The 15,692-nt window shown below is 48.5% G+C and overlaps 1 protein-coding gene and 1 long non-coding RNA gene across 2 annotated transcripts; both read right to left on the bottom strand.

Annotated features, from left to right (window-relative positions):
* Nucleotides 1-1,908: 1,908 nt before the first annotated feature.
* On the bottom strand, nucleotides 1,909-3,877 carry LOC136363397 (uncharacterized). The gene is made up of 2 exons (XR_010743984.1): nucleotides 3,163-3,877; nucleotides 1,909-2,566 (listed from the first exon to the last, which is right to left on the bottom strand). It is a non-coding gene; the product is annotated as an uncharacterized lncRNA (long non-coding RNA).
* Nucleotides 3,878-5,819: 1,942 nt separating this feature from the next.
* On the bottom strand, nucleotides 5,820-15,203 carry BZW1 (basic leucine zipper and W2 domains 1). Its single transcript, XM_066322591.1, has 12 exons — nucleotides 15,069-15,203; nucleotides 14,298-14,371; nucleotides 12,412-12,588; nucleotides 10,691-10,785; nucleotides 10,384-10,449; nucleotides 10,073-10,208; nucleotides 9,392-9,501; nucleotides 9,105-9,275; nucleotides 8,689-8,835; nucleotides 8,232-8,370; nucleotides 7,265-7,387; nucleotides 5,820-7,033 (listed from the first exon to the last, which is right to left on the bottom strand). The coding sequence occupies exons 2-12, from the start codon at nucleotides 14,359-14,361 to the stop codon at nucleotides 7,002-7,004; spliced, it is 1,260 nt and encodes a 419-aa protein (XP_066178688.1). The 5' UTR covers nucleotides 14,362-14,371; nucleotides 15,069-15,203; the 3' UTR covers nucleotides 5,820-7,001.
* Between the last annotated feature and the right edge of the window lie 489 nt (nucleotides 15,204-15,692).

Genomic DNA, 15,692 nt, shown 5'->3' with positions numbered 1-15,692 from the left:
ATGTGGATGCATTTTCTTTTTTAATCTAATGTTATGTATTGAAAGGAGAGTGATCCTATTGAGACAAAATTACAAACAAACTTCAAAATTGTATTCTGTCTGCTTTCCTAGACTTGGTCTAAGCTGGAGAACAGTGGGCAGAAAGAAAATAAGGGAAAATCTCTTTGAACAGTGACAGCCCCGTAGATACGGTAAGGTGATTCCAGAGGGCACTAACCATGTCCAGGGCAGTACGGAGACCATTAAATCCCCGTCCCCGGTCAGAAATGACCATTCCGCAGGTCGGAGTCCCCTGCCACCCCCCGCCATCCCCGTCCCCGCTCAGCCGCCATGTTCGCGCTGCGCCTTCTCGGCCGGGCAGAAAATGGCCTCGGCCGCCGTGCCGTGCCGTGCCGTGCCGGGCCCGCTGTGCCGTGCCGGGGCCGCTGTGCCGTGCCGGGGCCGCTGTGCCGTGCCGTGCCGGGGCCGCCGTGCCGTGCCGTGCCGGGGCCGCTGTGCCGTGCCGGGGCCGCTGCTCGGGCCGAGAGCGGAGCCTTTAACGAGGCCGGAGTCCGCGGGGGTCCGCGGCCGCCCCCGTCCCCCTCGCCCCACCCGCCCGGGGCGTCCCGCCGCCCTCCGGGCTGCAGCCGGCTTGGGCTGGGAAAGGGAAGGGAAAGACGGGTGGGTGCTGAGTGAGTTCGCTTTTCCTCGTGGGGCAAACGAACTGCGTGATAACTCGAGTTTTATTGTCTCCCATAGAAAACCTTCACTGCAATCTTGAAAAGCCCGCCGGGCACTGTTTGGCCGTGTTAAGCACACAGAAGCCTTTTCTTCCTGGGACAATGCAGCACTAGGGGCCCGAGTAGCTTGGCCGGAGTGTCCGAGCCATGGTATGTCCTTAAAAAGCTTTTTTTAAGGAGAAGGTTAAAGGTTCAAGTTCCCCTATCAAAAATAATTAACTTGAAAAAAGCTCTTGAATTGAAAAATAACTTGGAAGATGGAGCAGAGAAAAAAAAGCCAAAAACTGGGATGTTGAAAAACACAATCTTCATTATAATTTAGATTTGATAATTAATGGCTTTGAAACTGAATTGTTTGTTTATGGAATGTAATTCAAAGAGTAAAATCCCTTTGTTACATTTGGGGAATTCCAGTCAAATTAATGGTCCTGGCAGGGAGAAAAGAAAAAGACCACTGTGCAGAGAATGCTAAGAATGGGAAGGGGACACCATTCAGAAGTGCACAGGAGAAAAAGTGCTGCAACCATCTTTCTGAACTCCTGGCAGGTAAATAACTTCTGGACTTCTGAAATTAGCAGGCATGTTTTAAGATTTTATTCTGATCAGGTCATGTGATAATTTTGAGTTGAAGGTATTTCAAGAAAGATGTTTTTTTAAAACAAAAAGCTGCCTTCATAGCGGCACTAAATGATTTTAGTTACATTTACTGTTTTGTTTTTGGTTTGTTTTTTGGTGTTGTGTTTTTTTTTTTTTTTTTTTTTTTTTTTTTTAAGCAATGATTCAGACACCAGCTCTGTGCATGAAAGAGGCTGTTGTCAAGGACACAGTTTTGAAGTTTGCAGTCACAAGTCCAAGGAAGGATGTGACACTGGACTTCAGAGGTCTGGTAGTAGTCAGGGATGCTGTCTAATGTGACAGCTGGTGGCAGAAGGAAGTACAAGATACTTGACAATACATGTCACATCCTAAACGTCGATGGGTGATAGGACCAATTGTAATTTTGTATGTTATTTTAAGAAGGTAGATTCTCATCTGTCAGTAGTAATTGAGTGTCGGGTCTGAGGAATTCTGTGGGTAATGGAAGTTTATTCCTTTGGCTCATACTAATAGCTGACTCTTTTACTAGGATTGCATTTCCTTCAGTGAAAGTGTATTGTTTGTACACATGCTCGTGATACACAGAACATGATTTTGCTGTTGTTTACTGGAATATATTTGAGCAGATTAATGAGCAATGACCATCAACCGGAGTACTTGAAATACAGGCATCCACTTTCCTGCCTTCAAAATTTATGACAAGAATTTGCTTAACCCCTACTCTAAAATCCAAGGACAAGCTTTTAAACTGGATTTTGACTAAGTATCATTGAAATAGGAAGGGAGTCATGCCAGACTTACTTTTTCAAGGACTTTAACTAAACATAATTGCAAATTAGTACCTTTAAAAGTTATAGATACAAGATGTAGCTTATTCTACTGTTATTAACACAAAATGAAAAAGTGAACAATCCATAGGAGAAATAACAGCATGATGGTGCACTGGAGGGATAAAAGTCACAACAAGCATATTAAACTTGTAAGTAACTTAGTTATAAGAAAAACCCATGGCACCTGCAGATTTCACAAACACATAGATTTTCAAGTGCAGGGTTACTGAAAAAAGAATAAAAGTGTAATGTGGCAGACTGCTGTACAGCTGAGTAGCTTCTTAGGATTGTATTTTTGTAATTGCAGTAATTCCATTGGCAAATTTGTTAACATTCTTGTTTAAAGAAAGCACTGTTGAAATCTTTGACTGGTAATCAGGCACTGCATTTACTGCTTTCTGTATCTCCACCAACCGTAAACTGTAAAAAAATTAGAATTCAGTCAGAAAACAAAATTAACTTTAAAAAAACCCCTGTATCAGCACGTTTTCAAGGCGTACCAGCACAATGCGTAAAGCTCTATTACACAGAGCGGGGGCTGTGCTGCCCGCAGGGAAGGAGGAGAGCGGGGAAAGGGAGGCCTGGCAGGTGCTGCGGGCAGGGCAGAGACAAAGGGGCCGTGCTGGGCTCCCGGGGCTCCGCGGGGATGAGATCCTGAGCGCCGCACGGCCCGGGCCCAGCGGAGCCTCCCGGGGCTGCCGCATCCCGCCTGCCCCCAGCACCCGCGGGGAAAAGCGGCACCAACAGCCCTCTAAGGGCGCGTGTAGCCAAAGGGGGGAGCACCGAGAACAAAGAGAGGAAAGGTTAAAAAGCGCTTGTGGCTCCCCTCGGAGCGGGGCCGCCGCTGGGGGCCGGCACAGCCGCCGGGGACCGCCAGGGGGCGGCCTTGGCACCGTCCGCCGTGGGGAGGAGAAACGGGAAATGGCGTCCGGCTCCTGCCGCCGGCGGAGCCCGCGCGTTCCGCACGGAGCTGCGAACCGACCGGGGCTCGGGCTTTTCTGGGGGATAAAACTCACCCGCGAGGAGCCGCCGCGGCCCCTGCCCGCCGCCAAAGCCACGGCGGCTTCCCGGGGAGCGGCCACCCCGCATTGCCGCCCGGGGAGACTGTTTCCCGCCGGAGCCATCTTACGGAGGCGCACGCGCACAGATTCCGCTTCCGGGCATTTTGTGCGCCTGCGTCTGCGCATGGCTGAGATTGGAAGCAGTTTCAAAGTTACTGTAATATATTTTAATAGTCATTTCAACATGAAAAACGGAATTGAAAGGTAACTAACCCATCGTTCGTGGGTCGAGGGAACAGAAACGGGCCTGCAGACACAGGAGGTAGTGACCGAGAGGTCTATGGAGCTCGCGGCGGGGCCGTTGCCGCAGCCGATGGGCCGCTGCCCACAAAAACTGCCCCAACTGGTCCCACCTTTCGATAGAACAGACATTTTGTACATCTGCTCTGTCATACATCACAGCAGTAAAGTTCCCGATTTCCTTTTATTCCGTTTTACCGTCATTTGTGCAGTGTAAGTGCCCAGACACATATTCCACTCTGGACATTACCCCGCGGTCTATGTGCGTAACTTCGCGGGTGTTAGGCTCCGCGCCGCGTATCCTTCGCTGCGCGAAACTTCCGCGGTGCGAATTTTACACAGCGAAGTTCTTGAACTCAAATTTCGGACTTTACTCCGCGGCCTTTGTGCGTAACTTCGCCCATATTACGCTCCGCGGCGCGGATCTTCCGCAGCGCGAATTTTCCTCAGTGTTTTTTGAACTCTGACTCTGCACTCCACGGCCGCGTTTACTCCGGCCTGCGTAATTTCGCCCATATTACGCTCCGCGGCGCGGATCTTCCACAGCGAAGTTCTTGAACTCAGATTTCGGACTTTACTCGGCGGCCTTTGTGCATAACTTTCGCGGGTGTTAGGCTCCGCGGCGCGAATTTTTCACAGCGTAGTTTTTAACCTCACAGATTTGCACACTGCCCCGCGGCCGCGTTTACTCCGGCCTGCGTAATTTCGCTCATATTACGCTCCGCGGCGCGAATTTTCCTCAGTATTTTTTAAACTAAGTGCACTCCACGGCCGCGTTTACCCGGCGTGCGTAATTTCGCCCATATTACGCTCCGCGGCGCGGATTTTCCACAACGACGTTTTTGATCCCAAATTTCGGACTTTACTCCGCGGCCTTAGTGCGTAATTTCGCTCATATTACGCTCCACGGCGCGAGTCTTCCAGAGCGTAGTTTTTAAACTCTTAGGTCTGCACACAGCCCCGCGGGAGCGAATTTTAGCGAAGTTTTTCACTAACTCAAGTTTCGGACTTTACTCCGCGGCCTTTATGCGCAATTTCGCCCATATTACGCTCCGCGGCGCGGATCTTCCGCAGGGTATTGTTCAGGATTTTCGGCCGCTGCCTCCCCCCGGCTCAGCGGCCGCGATGGATTTTCGGTCCATGCCCAGCCCCCGAGGGGCGCCTTCCCGGGAGCTCTGTGCGTTTCTGTGTGTTTCTGTGTCCTGTGTGTGTTTCGGTGTTTGGTTTGTTGCTGTGCTGTGCTCGGGGCCGCCGGCAGCCGGAGCCCTTCGCCGCTCCAGCTCCGTTCCGCGGTTCGCCCTTCGCGGTTTGCGGACTCCGGCTCTCGAGTCCCCGCTCGGCCCCGCCGCCTCCCGCCATCAGATGTTATTGTGAATAAGTCAGCCGAGACTCCATCTTCGTCATGCGGGAAAAGCCAATTCTTTACTCACACTTCTTACACACTTCTCACAGACCCCGTGTGCTGCAGCACTCACTGGCTCGTAGTTTTCTTACTACATTTTTGGTCAGGAGGTGATGTGTGTGTACGTGCTAAGATTCAGGTGGTTCACATTTTTCCTTGATGGGCTCTCTTGGAACAGATCTAATTGTTTACACAGATGTACTTACTTCTCAACTCAAGAACAGGTTCTTGTGTTAATGAATCTTACACACCAAGATTGTTTTCACACGGGAACTTGAAAATTGCTTAACTACACTTACAAGAGAGGACAGGCTAGCTACTAATTAAATAGAGCAGGTCTGATTTTATTAGGCCTTTCTTTTAGAATTCTTCTACCTGTCACAACATATATATATATATATATATATATATGTAAAAGATAATTATTAAACCTTTTGCTTTAAGAAAAATATAGGGGTCCTGAAATCATTAAGTAAAATTAAATGAACCAATCTTTTAAAAGAAAAACAATTGTAAGTTTTGGTTGCTTTCCTACTTTGAGTACCTCATCTGAAAAGCTGTTCCTTGTCATGTTATTCTCCTGCAAAATAAAACTCTGTCAACTTGCAGGGAGTGAATTTGAAATTGCTCCTGCTGTTTGTGGCCTGGTGTGTATCTGAATGCCTGAGTAACTCACTCCCTGCTGAATTAATTGTTTTTCTGACCTGAATTCACTTGAGTTTACTGACGGGCTGCACAGTCTTGGTGCTGTTCCAGAAGAACTTTCGAAGGCAAAGATGCAGGAATGCAGAGGATGACGAAGAGATTTACGAAATGCAAGACACACAGAGTATTTTTCAGACTTTATTAACTTTTTGGACAGATGTGGTGGATCACACCCTGGCTGGGTGACAGATGCCCACCAAACCACACCCACACTGTCACTGCTCGCTGCAGCTGGACTGGGGAGAGAAAAGGAGCAGCCTTGGCATTAAGTGTAAGGATGGCCTTTATTTGCTTAAAAAAAAAAAAAGTTACAAAGTAAGGAAGATCACTGTAGTATTGAACAGATTGCATTGTGATGACCAATTTTTTTCATTTATTTTAGTAGGTGTACTCTGGTTACCAGTATTTCAGTTAATGTTCACTGTTAGCTTACAACAGTATAGACTTCACTTTTCCCCCCCAATCTTTCTGAATTGAACAGTCCTGAGAATTTCCATTAGGAATTAAAGTTTCAGGGAGCAGGTAAGTTGTTTGGTTTAGCGAGTGAGCTGCCAGCATAAAAGAATCTCTAAACTTGAAGGGGGAGGGGTGAATTTTGGCTGCCTTAGGTTGCAGCAGCTGTGCCTTTACAGAGCAGCACAAAGCAGCTGCTCCCCCTGCCCCAGCAGCAGCCTGGCTTGAGAAAGCTGCTGGGCAGCTCTGCATTGAACAGCACTGCTTGTACTGCCATGAGGGAAGGGGGAAAGGAAGCACCCCGGAGCTGCAAGGGCCCTGAGAGCCCCTCAGGAACACAGGCTGTGAGAGCCAGCAGGCTCAGAGGTGCCTCTTCACGCCCCACCATGGGAACCAGTTGCTGCCACAACAGCTTCTTTCCAGCAGTGGGGCTCCCACCTTCTCCAGGAGTTGGAATAGAGACTTGCTTTATGCTGGAAGTCTGATAAAGGGATGACAAAGTACTTGGGGACATGGACAACCACCTCTGATGGGGGCTATTTGGAGGTACAGACTGCAGTGCCACACAAGTGATGGCCTCTTCACTTGGGAGGCTTTTTTATCATTTAATTTGCAAGCAGACTGCCCTAAGTGTCATTAACCATATCACATCTACTCCAATACAGACAGAAATCCCAACAAATGATGTGGATTTCACCGTGGAAGGCCTTAAATTACATTATTACAGTAGAAAATACAGGAGGTAGAAAGTAACTGAAAGGACAAATGCAGGTTAAGAGTCAAATCTAACAGCTCCTGTAAGCTACTTGAACATGGTTTTAAAAACTAAATCCAGTATTTCATTAACTATAGAAAACAGTTAAAATAAATTGCCATGAGAGCCCTTATATCATGCTTGATACAGGGAGGTAGGATGTAAGAATCAGAAGGACACATGAGACATGACACTTATCTACAGCTCCTGTTTGCTTTACTGAGGCCAGAGTTTCACAGGTCAGTCACCTTCTTCAGCTTCAGACTCCGACTCTGCAACAGAGAGAGCTCATCAGCAGCCTGGCCATGGCCCAGCCCCCAGCCCCCGGCTCAGCTGCTGCCCTGCACGACAGCTGCTACTGGATCCATATGGATTGTCCTGGCAAGCTTTTTAGCCAGGACCCAGGAGAGGGCACACTAGTCCCCCACTTCTAAACACAGCATCTACTGCATTAGGCTTCCCAAAATGAACAAGGTCCAGATATGAGCTAAGCTGCTGGTTACCTTCTTCAGCATTCTTGAGCCATTCAACAAACTTCTTCATCTGCTCCAGAAAAACACTCTTTCCTTTTGCAAGATGCGCATCTTTATACCACTTGAGGATGGGTTCTTCACTCAGAACTTCAGCTGTAAGAATGGGCACAGTATTAACACAGCAAAGTGCTGAGATCCTGACTGGCAGCCTTTGCTGCCTCCCCTAGAAGCATCATGTACTTCTCCTCTGGGTACAGCTGGACAGACCTACACTAGGAGTGCCTTCAGTTTTGAAATTCAGAGAACCAGGCATTTTGGATGATTCCTCATGCTGGGAGTTTCCTCAGCACTGTATCCAGGAGCTGCACTTTCACTAACAGTCTGGAGCGTTGCAGGGTTATTTGAGATGGCAAAGGTTCAGTTAACAACTAAGAACTGATGCAAATTCTTTGAAAGCCCAAAGTAAACACTTCCTGTAGTGACGGGTTTTTTTAAATTTTACAAGTACAATACAGTCTTCAGGTTAACAGGTAGACAGCCTCTTTTTCAGTACTACCTTTTATCAGACATTTAAAAAGAGCCTAGAGCAGCCCAGAACACATTGGTGGTCTCAATCGTCAGCTGCTCACAGTCATTCTTAAGAGAACTAAGAATATGCTGTCATGGAACTTAACAGAATGCCTTAAAAATCTAAATTTAGCTTTGTTCTGCAACTCTTAAGCAGCTCTACTGTAGGCAGGCAGCATCTTTGTCTTGTACTTCCCCACATGCAAGACAAAGATGCTGCAAGGCCAGCCACATGCACATTTGCATTTTCACAAACAGGACGTAGAAAATTCTTCAGCTTACGAAGTGCAATGTTGTAGCAGTGATCTCCCCTAAAGAATTTGTCAGAACCAAGGCATTCTGTTTCAGAAGCTTTAAAAAACCTAAACCACCAAAACCAACCCCTCCAAAACCCCACAACCTCCTGAAACTATAACCCCACAGACGTTACCTTTGTAGAAGAGCACCACTATTTTCTGGAAGGCCTTCATGAAGTGAATGTTATCATAACAATACTCCTGAATCTTCAACAGAAGAGTCAGCTCTGACTGACCTTGGGTGGTGAAGGCAGCAAGTAGAGGGCTGTATTGCTGTAACAAAAACAACAGATTGGCACACACAGAGCACTTCACATTTACCCCCTGACTAAAGCTGGTTTTGCAGTTTTCATCAGCCACTGCTTAGAAATCTGCAACCACAGCCCCACCCCAGAGCAGCTGTGCAGCAGTCCCTGCCTCTGCCTCAGGCCCTTGGCTGGCAATGCTCCTCACCAGGGGGAGAATTCCCCATCTCGTTCTGTCTCTGCACTTGGCATGGTTGCAGCCTTAATATTTAAAAGAGAGCTGCAGAGAGAGGGAAAACCAAGCTCTGCCTAAGGGGTGCAGAAGTCCATACTGAAGTTACAATACCTTCAAATGCTTAATGGCTTGCTCTGCTACCAGCTCCTCCTTTTTGTTCCACTCCACTGTGCTCATTACACTTGACCAGATTATGGCTACCACAGTCTGTTCTGAGATGTTGTTTTTCTTCATCTCCTCCTTCACATACAAGATAATCTGCCAAGAGAGCCAGCACAAAGAGTCAGCACAAAGGCCACATACAGCATTAAGCTAAATTAAAACTTCTCTTCTAAAGGTAACCCAGGTGGTTTCAGAACGACAACCAACCTCCTTGATCACACAAAGTAGGATCCAGGACATTAAGGAAAGACCACAAACTAGTATCAACCCCTCCAGTCCTCATTTTTGCTCCCAGTGTGAGCTAAGTTCTGTATGAAAGAGAGACAGGCACAGAAAGCACCTCCACCTTGTCTACAAACACTTACATCCTTGAATGGATCTCCCCGTGACATCTGCTCCTGCAGTTCTTTCTGCAGCTCCTTCCGAGCTCCTATGGATTGCTGGTTCCGAACATACTCAGAAAGTTCCTTTAGTCCTGCTTCAGTGAAGTACTTGGAGAAGTGTTCGACACTTTGTTTGTTGGCTGGGAAGAGTTCCTGAAAACGAAGTTAACAACTCTTTTGTAAAAGAAATGTGTGTTGAGTACCTTTCTGGCAAATGCTGTTCACGGAAGTGGCTTAGGGAGCAGCAGAGCAGTTCCAGTGCTACTCACCATGAGCCTGTTGTCCATGTTAACTTTGCGAAGACTGACAGCCACTGCATTGATATCTTTCTCATTTATCCATGATTTGAACAGCTTGACTGCAAAAGCTGCAGAAACACCTGTGCAGTTGGAATAGTTCTATTATTAGTGAAATTCAAAACACAGGGATCCACAGACCTGAGTACGAGGTACCTCGTTTGTCAGACTGTGTTCAGAGCAGTAGCTGTGCTTCCACGCAATGCCAGCACAGCCTGCACTACCTCTCCTTGCCCAAGGACACTGCAGCCTCCAGCATGTTGGACTTTTCCCACCACTCAGGATCATAAAGGCTTCCCTGTACTAAACTGAACTCTTCTTGCTGCAATTTGGGAAGCAACCTAAAGACATGACACACTTTTTTTGCATCCTGAAAGGTTCCTCTCCAAAACACAGTAGTGCCTTGCTGGGCAACTCTAGTGACAGCAGTATCATGGAGGGAAGTCCTACACACAAATTTTCTCAACAAACTAATTTTCTGAACTCTTAGGATCTTCCAGGTTGTGGGGCATCACATTTACCTCTGCTAATCCTGTAGTCAATCTAACACCAGAGGAAGGTCATGAGTGGCAAGGGTGTACTGTCATCACAGTTTCCACCTACTTATCATGGTTCTGTCTCCCCTTCCTAAGGGAGGAGCTGGGCCACACTTACCTTCTTTAACCAAGTTCTCATTGTAGAGACTGTTGAGAATTGATGCGTTGAGTGTCCCGTTGGCAAGCAGAATACCCGTCAGCATGGCCAGTTTGTTCCGCTCAGATTCTGAGAACCCTTTCAGGAACAGCAGCAACTGCAGGACAAGGAAGAAGAGCTGCACAAAACTACCACTTCTCACTCAACTTTGGCAACTGCCTCTGTGTTAAACACTTTTGTTTAATCAAGCTAGCAGAAGCACTAGTCACTGGTAGTCATGCAAACCTAGCAGAATGTGAAGGTTTCTCTGCTGATAAAAAACCATTCCATACCTTTTTGACTTCATCTTCAAAGCCTTTCTCCAGGTATTTGTAACGCCTGATTAGCTTGTTAAAAACCTAAAAAGACAGAGTACATTATCTTTTGCTATGAATTATCATTTGATTAGAATAAAAAAACCAACTGATTCAGTAAAATAGGTCTGAACTCTTTAGAGCACTTACAGCTTGGAACATTGTTTACCACTACCAGTATGCTTAAAGCCATGAATTATTTTTACCTTAACTTACAATTACACAAACGTTCAATTTTTGACCATTAAACAGCTTGAAGTAAAATTGTCCCCATTTCAGAACTAACCTGAGCAAATGCTTGCATGGTTTCTAGGTCTTCCTGTGCTGCAAACACACAGACGTTTGTGCGTGTCATGTCGTCTGCCAGGGTCCCGCCTGGGGCTGCAGGAGGATTTCAGTGTTAGAAGTGTTCCTGCCAGTGAGAGCACTGAGCAGTTTCCACAGCACAACTCCAACACACACAACACAACAGGCAGCACGCTGTCCTTTCATGATGAACTCAATGACCAGATCACCACAGACACCCCTACAGCTCCCTCTGCTCCACTGCTGCACCAGAACTGTAAAATCAGCTTAGATTTGACATTTAACTATTCTGGCCCTCCTACTGTTGGGATTGACAATACATCCTTCCACATGAGTAAGCTAACAAGGCCATAGGAGCTCCACTTCCCTTAAAGGAAGCCACTGAAGCTGCTTAGCTCCAGCAAGTGTCTTTTTAGTGTCAGCTGCAATGGTGCAGCTTCATGCCTTTGACGTGACAGAGTAAGTCACAACAGTAGGCTGAAACACGGAGACACACAGTTCAAAATTCAGTGCCACAGAGATGAGCTTGAAACTAGTTATTTAGGCTGCTTCACTAATGAAGGTGCATTCAGGCCACCAGCTTCAGTGCCAGAACATCTCATCATTGATTTGTATGCCATTCTACATACAGTGGAGATCCTTTGTTAGGGATTAGCCAGAAACATGATTTTAAGACCAGACATTAATATTTCTGGTAATACTAAAAACTGGTATGACAACAGATGTCAGCTTTTTCTGGCCTCCTCTGACTGAAGATCAGAGCTGGTCTTTTTAGCTGCTTGTTACAGAGAGGGGGTTGAGTAAAGCACCCCACATCACCACTAACACAGCAATGCCTTCTTCCCCTCCCCATCAGCCTCCTTCCTAGAAGAAACACTTCCTAACAGGATGCACTGGTTAAGGCTCTTGAATGCATCCCCACATATTGTACCAATTACAGTATGGGCTTACCTGGTGTGTGAGCATCTGTTCCTCTTTGCTCAGTACACACTGAGTTTACAAGACTTTGCATCATCACATTTCACTTCCTCAGTCCCTGTGTTTTCTGCTGACTCGACCACCCTCTCATTTCTCACTCCCTGATGTCTGCTAGAGCCCATGACCTCACCATTGTCAGCAACAAATCATTTGTAATAGCATGTCCAAGACTAAGCACTTCAGATTTTTCTGTTAACGAGTTTCCTTTCCAAAATAACAGGACGGGATGCTCAAACCACAGGATCATGACAGAATCTTTCAGGGCAACTACCGTTCTTGTTACCACAGACCACACACCTGAAAACAAGCACTCATCCATCTCTCATCATTAGAAGTGGTCTTGACGAAAGTCAAGATCTACTTCTAGTAAAAAAACCCCAAAACCAAAAACCAAAACCCAACAAAAAACCAAACCAAAAAAAAATCAGCCAAACAAACAAAACCAACCACACCCAAAAAAATTCAAAGTACTTTTCTCTGAGTTTGTACAATCTCCACTTCAAGGAATGCAAACAGGCTCAAGTAAAACTGAGGCAGGTTATACAGAGTGCTTCTACAGTAATTGCTCAGGCACCAAGATGGTCAGGTGGTTTACTACAGAATAACTTAAACCCTGTTCTACACACTCGATGGGCTTTCTAGCAGAGATTTTACACTGAAAGAAAATAGCTTTTGCAGAGTGAAGTGAAGGAAGCTGACAGCAGCCACATCAAAGGGACTTACCCAGCATTCCACCAGCCACCAGGATGTCAAAAAGTGTTTCTGCATAGCGGCGATAATCAAGTTTTGCACCAGAAGCATCAAGAAACTTTGCTACTGCCTCCAAGTCAGTGCCAGTTTCAGTTAAACCTTGAATAATACAGTCCTGGAACTGAGTAGGGTCAAACCTCTCTTTTTCATCTGTAAAGCAAGTGTTGAAATAAGATTTCCATGAAGAGTTCTTTGGGATGATCATTACTTGGCTCTAATAAAGCTTACCTGACTTCTCAGTTTGATTCCTATACCCGCATCCTCATGTTAGATCACTCTTTCCCTCCAAAATCAAAGAGTTACCTCATGCTGGAAAGCAATTTTTAATACATGCCCCTATAATTTTGTACATTTGACTCCATTACTCATCTTTTCTCTCAGCTTTTTGGGCCTCTGTTTCAGATGAAATCTGACTGACAAACTGCATACCATTATCACATCCAAATCACCAGGCAATTCACTTTTTGGCTATGAAGACCATCCCCACCTCTTAATCTGCAGCTGAATTTGAGGCAATGACTTTTTCTCAAGTGCTTGGAGGAAATGTAGGCATAAAAGCTAACTTAATGGACTGTAACTCCAGATCTATTTAGCATCCTTTGCTGTGGTTAAGCAGAACACACCTGATGTATCTTCATACCTGACACATCAGCTGACGTTGTTTTTACTACTGGCAGGGCATAGTGAACATGCAACAAATCCACCTATGTAACTAACAGGAAGTCTTAAAGAGGTCTTCAATTCTCCTCATCTCAATTTGTCCTTAGATTATGGAAATCATGAGATAAAAAGCTTCCACAGATAAGAGAACTCAACTGCAGATCTTATTTTGAGTGCTATCTACAACAGCTTAGCCAATTCTGTTAGCAGCCTAGTAGGGCATACTGGTGTCCAGTGTCAATGCAAGTATCAATACATTGGTAACAGCTGGGTGCAAGTTTGGGGATACTGGATCAGTTATTTTCCAAGGCAGGTCCATGGATCTCACTGTTCCAGAAGAGTTACTTCACAGCAAACTGTGGTTAAATGCTTACAAAGAGACTAAATCCATGGCTACTGGCACTTCATATGCTAGACAGACCACAGCAAACTCTATCATTCAAGAGTGCTTTGACATTCAAACAGGTTCCATAAATCCAAGTGTGCTCCTGCATGTACAGCATCCCTAAAGCTGCCTGTTACAGCTGGAACACTGCTGGTATACAAGGTAAACTGTACTGAAGAGAAACCCTAAGAGCATCTCCACTTTCTCTTCCTGTTGGAAAAAAAGCTGCACTAAAACACTGTTGAGTAACTCGTCACACCTATTCAGTCACTAACTCTTCTTATGTGGGTAACTGGATGTAGAGAGACAGGCCTTTGCATATCCCATACTTAAGGGCTTTTTTAGATGTTGACTGGGGGATGGGTGGATTTGTAGGATTTTGTTGTGGGTTTTTTCCATCAGTTTTTAAAAACTGAAAAGAGGACTATGTAACTTTTATCCAGTGGCTAAGACTGAAATTCTTACTATGTTACATGACCCTTAGATGTATTAACCTGCAACAAGCCTGCTGGAGCTCCCCTATAGTTCACGGGTACTAGATCCTTCTGCTTGCAGGCTAAACACACTCAGGACAGTTCTAGAATGATCATCTTTTAGGTGAAGGTTATCACCGCAAATTCAGCAACAATTCTGGCTGCCAAATATTTTTTATTAGTGCAGAAAAAATTCCAGTCAGCCTCAAGACTCTGCACTTAGCATAGTCTCATACAAAAAACTTACAGTGAGCGTATGAAGGCACCGGTTTGTTTACTGACAGAAACCGACGTTTTACCGTACACACAGCGCTGGCAGCGGGCACGGTGCGATAACTCACCTCTTTTTCTGGTTTTAAAACGCTGGCCCGATAGTGTCGGCTTCTGCGGCTTTTGATTATTCATAAAAGACACCCTGCAAGGAAGCAGAAGGGCCGTGAGGAGGCCGCGGGCAGGGCCCGCGCCGCCCGCCCCCGCCCCTCCCTGCAGCTGCGGCGGGCGGCGCCGGCTCCCGGCACGCACCGGGCTCCCGGGCGGGGGCGGCCGCAGGGCGGAGCCGGGCCCGGCCGTGCCGCTGCCCGCGCCGCTCGGCCCCGCACAGAGCACCCGCGGCCCGAGCTGCCGCCGGGGCCCGAGCTGCCGCCGGGGCCCGAGCTGCCGCCGGGGCCCGAGCTGCCGCCGGGGCCCGAGCTGCCGCCGGGGCCCGAGCTGCCGCCGGGGCCCGAGCTGCCGCCGGGGCCCGAGCTGCCGCCGGGGCCCGAGCTGCCGCCGGGGCCCGAGCTGCCGCCGGGGCCCGAGCTGCCGCCGGGGCCCGAGCTGCCGCCGGGGCCCGAGCTGCCGCCGGGGCCCGAGCTGCCGCCGGGGCCCGAGCTGCCGCCGGGGCCCGAGCTGCCGCCGGGGCCCGAGCTGCCGCCGGGGCCCGAGCTGCCGCCGGGGCCCGAGCTGCCGCCGGCGCCGCCCCGCTCCCGGCCGCCCGTGCCGGGGGGCAGAAGGGGCTAAACCGCCTCCCTCCCCCGGCCTCCACGGCGGCGCGGCGCGGAGCGGCCCTTACGGCCCGCACTGTCGCAGCCGGCCCCAGCCGGCCGCCCCCCAGCCCGAGCCTGTCTCCTCACCGACTTTAAGGCAGAGAGAAAACGCCCGAGCGGCCCGGAGCGGAGACGGGCAGGAACGGCAGCGAGGAGCGGCGGCAGCGAGAGCTCTGCGAGCGGAACCGACGCCAGAGGAAGAGGGGAGGGCCGCGCTGCGCCCCGCCCCAGGGACGGAGGGAAGGGGCAGGGAGCGGGGCGGGCTCTCGGCGCCGCGTGTGCTGCCGGCCTGCTGGCGCCGGCTCTGTGCCGCGGGAGCGGAGCTGCCTGGCCCGGCCCTACCCGGGCTTACCGTGCCGGCACCCAGCGCCCGCTGCCCCTGGCGCGGCCCGGCCCCGCGGGGACACCTTCCCCCGGCTGGTCTGCGGCCCGCCGAGCCAGCTGATGGGTGCCGGGGGCAGCACCGGCACCTGCGGTGCGGCGAGCTTCACTGCCAGAGCCGCTGTGCTGCTTGACCCTAGATTTGTTGTTGCAGTGGTAATAATTTCTTCTTTCCGTTCCTGGTGGTAACAGCATCGTACAAGCACTTTACCTATTGTAGTGTGTGCAGACAGGACACTATCAGTTACAAGCTGTGCCCATCTGACAACATCGAACAACATTCCCGGGCTCTAGAAGCACATCTAGAAACACAGGCCGTTTAAACACGGG

This window comes from Sylvia atricapilla, chromosome 7 (assembly GCF_009819655.1).
Source record: "Sylvia atricapilla isolate bSylAtr1 chromosome 7, bSylAtr1.pri, whole genome shotgun sequence".
NCBI lineage: Eukaryota > Metazoa > Chordata > Aves > Passeriformes > Sylviidae > Sylvia > Sylvia atricapilla.
Note: the sequence above shows the minus strand (reverse complement) of the source record. Positions and strands in the feature narration are given on the sequence as shown.

Bases quoted from the DNA above. Each gene is read 5' to 3' on its own strand.
- BZW1 (XM_066322591.1), bottom strand. From the start codon at position 14,361: ATGAATAATCAAAAGCCGCAGAAGCCGACACTATCGGGCCAGCGTTTT. The intron at 10,786-12,411 runs GTAAGTCCCTTT...ATCCTCCTGCAG, and splicing joins GGTGGCTGGTGGAATGCTGG to CCCCAGGCGGGACCCTGGCA. The intron at 10,209-10,383 runs GTATGGAATGGT...CTTGTCCTGCAG, and splicing joins TTGAAGATGAAGTCAAAAAG to TTGCTGCTGTTCCTGAAAGG.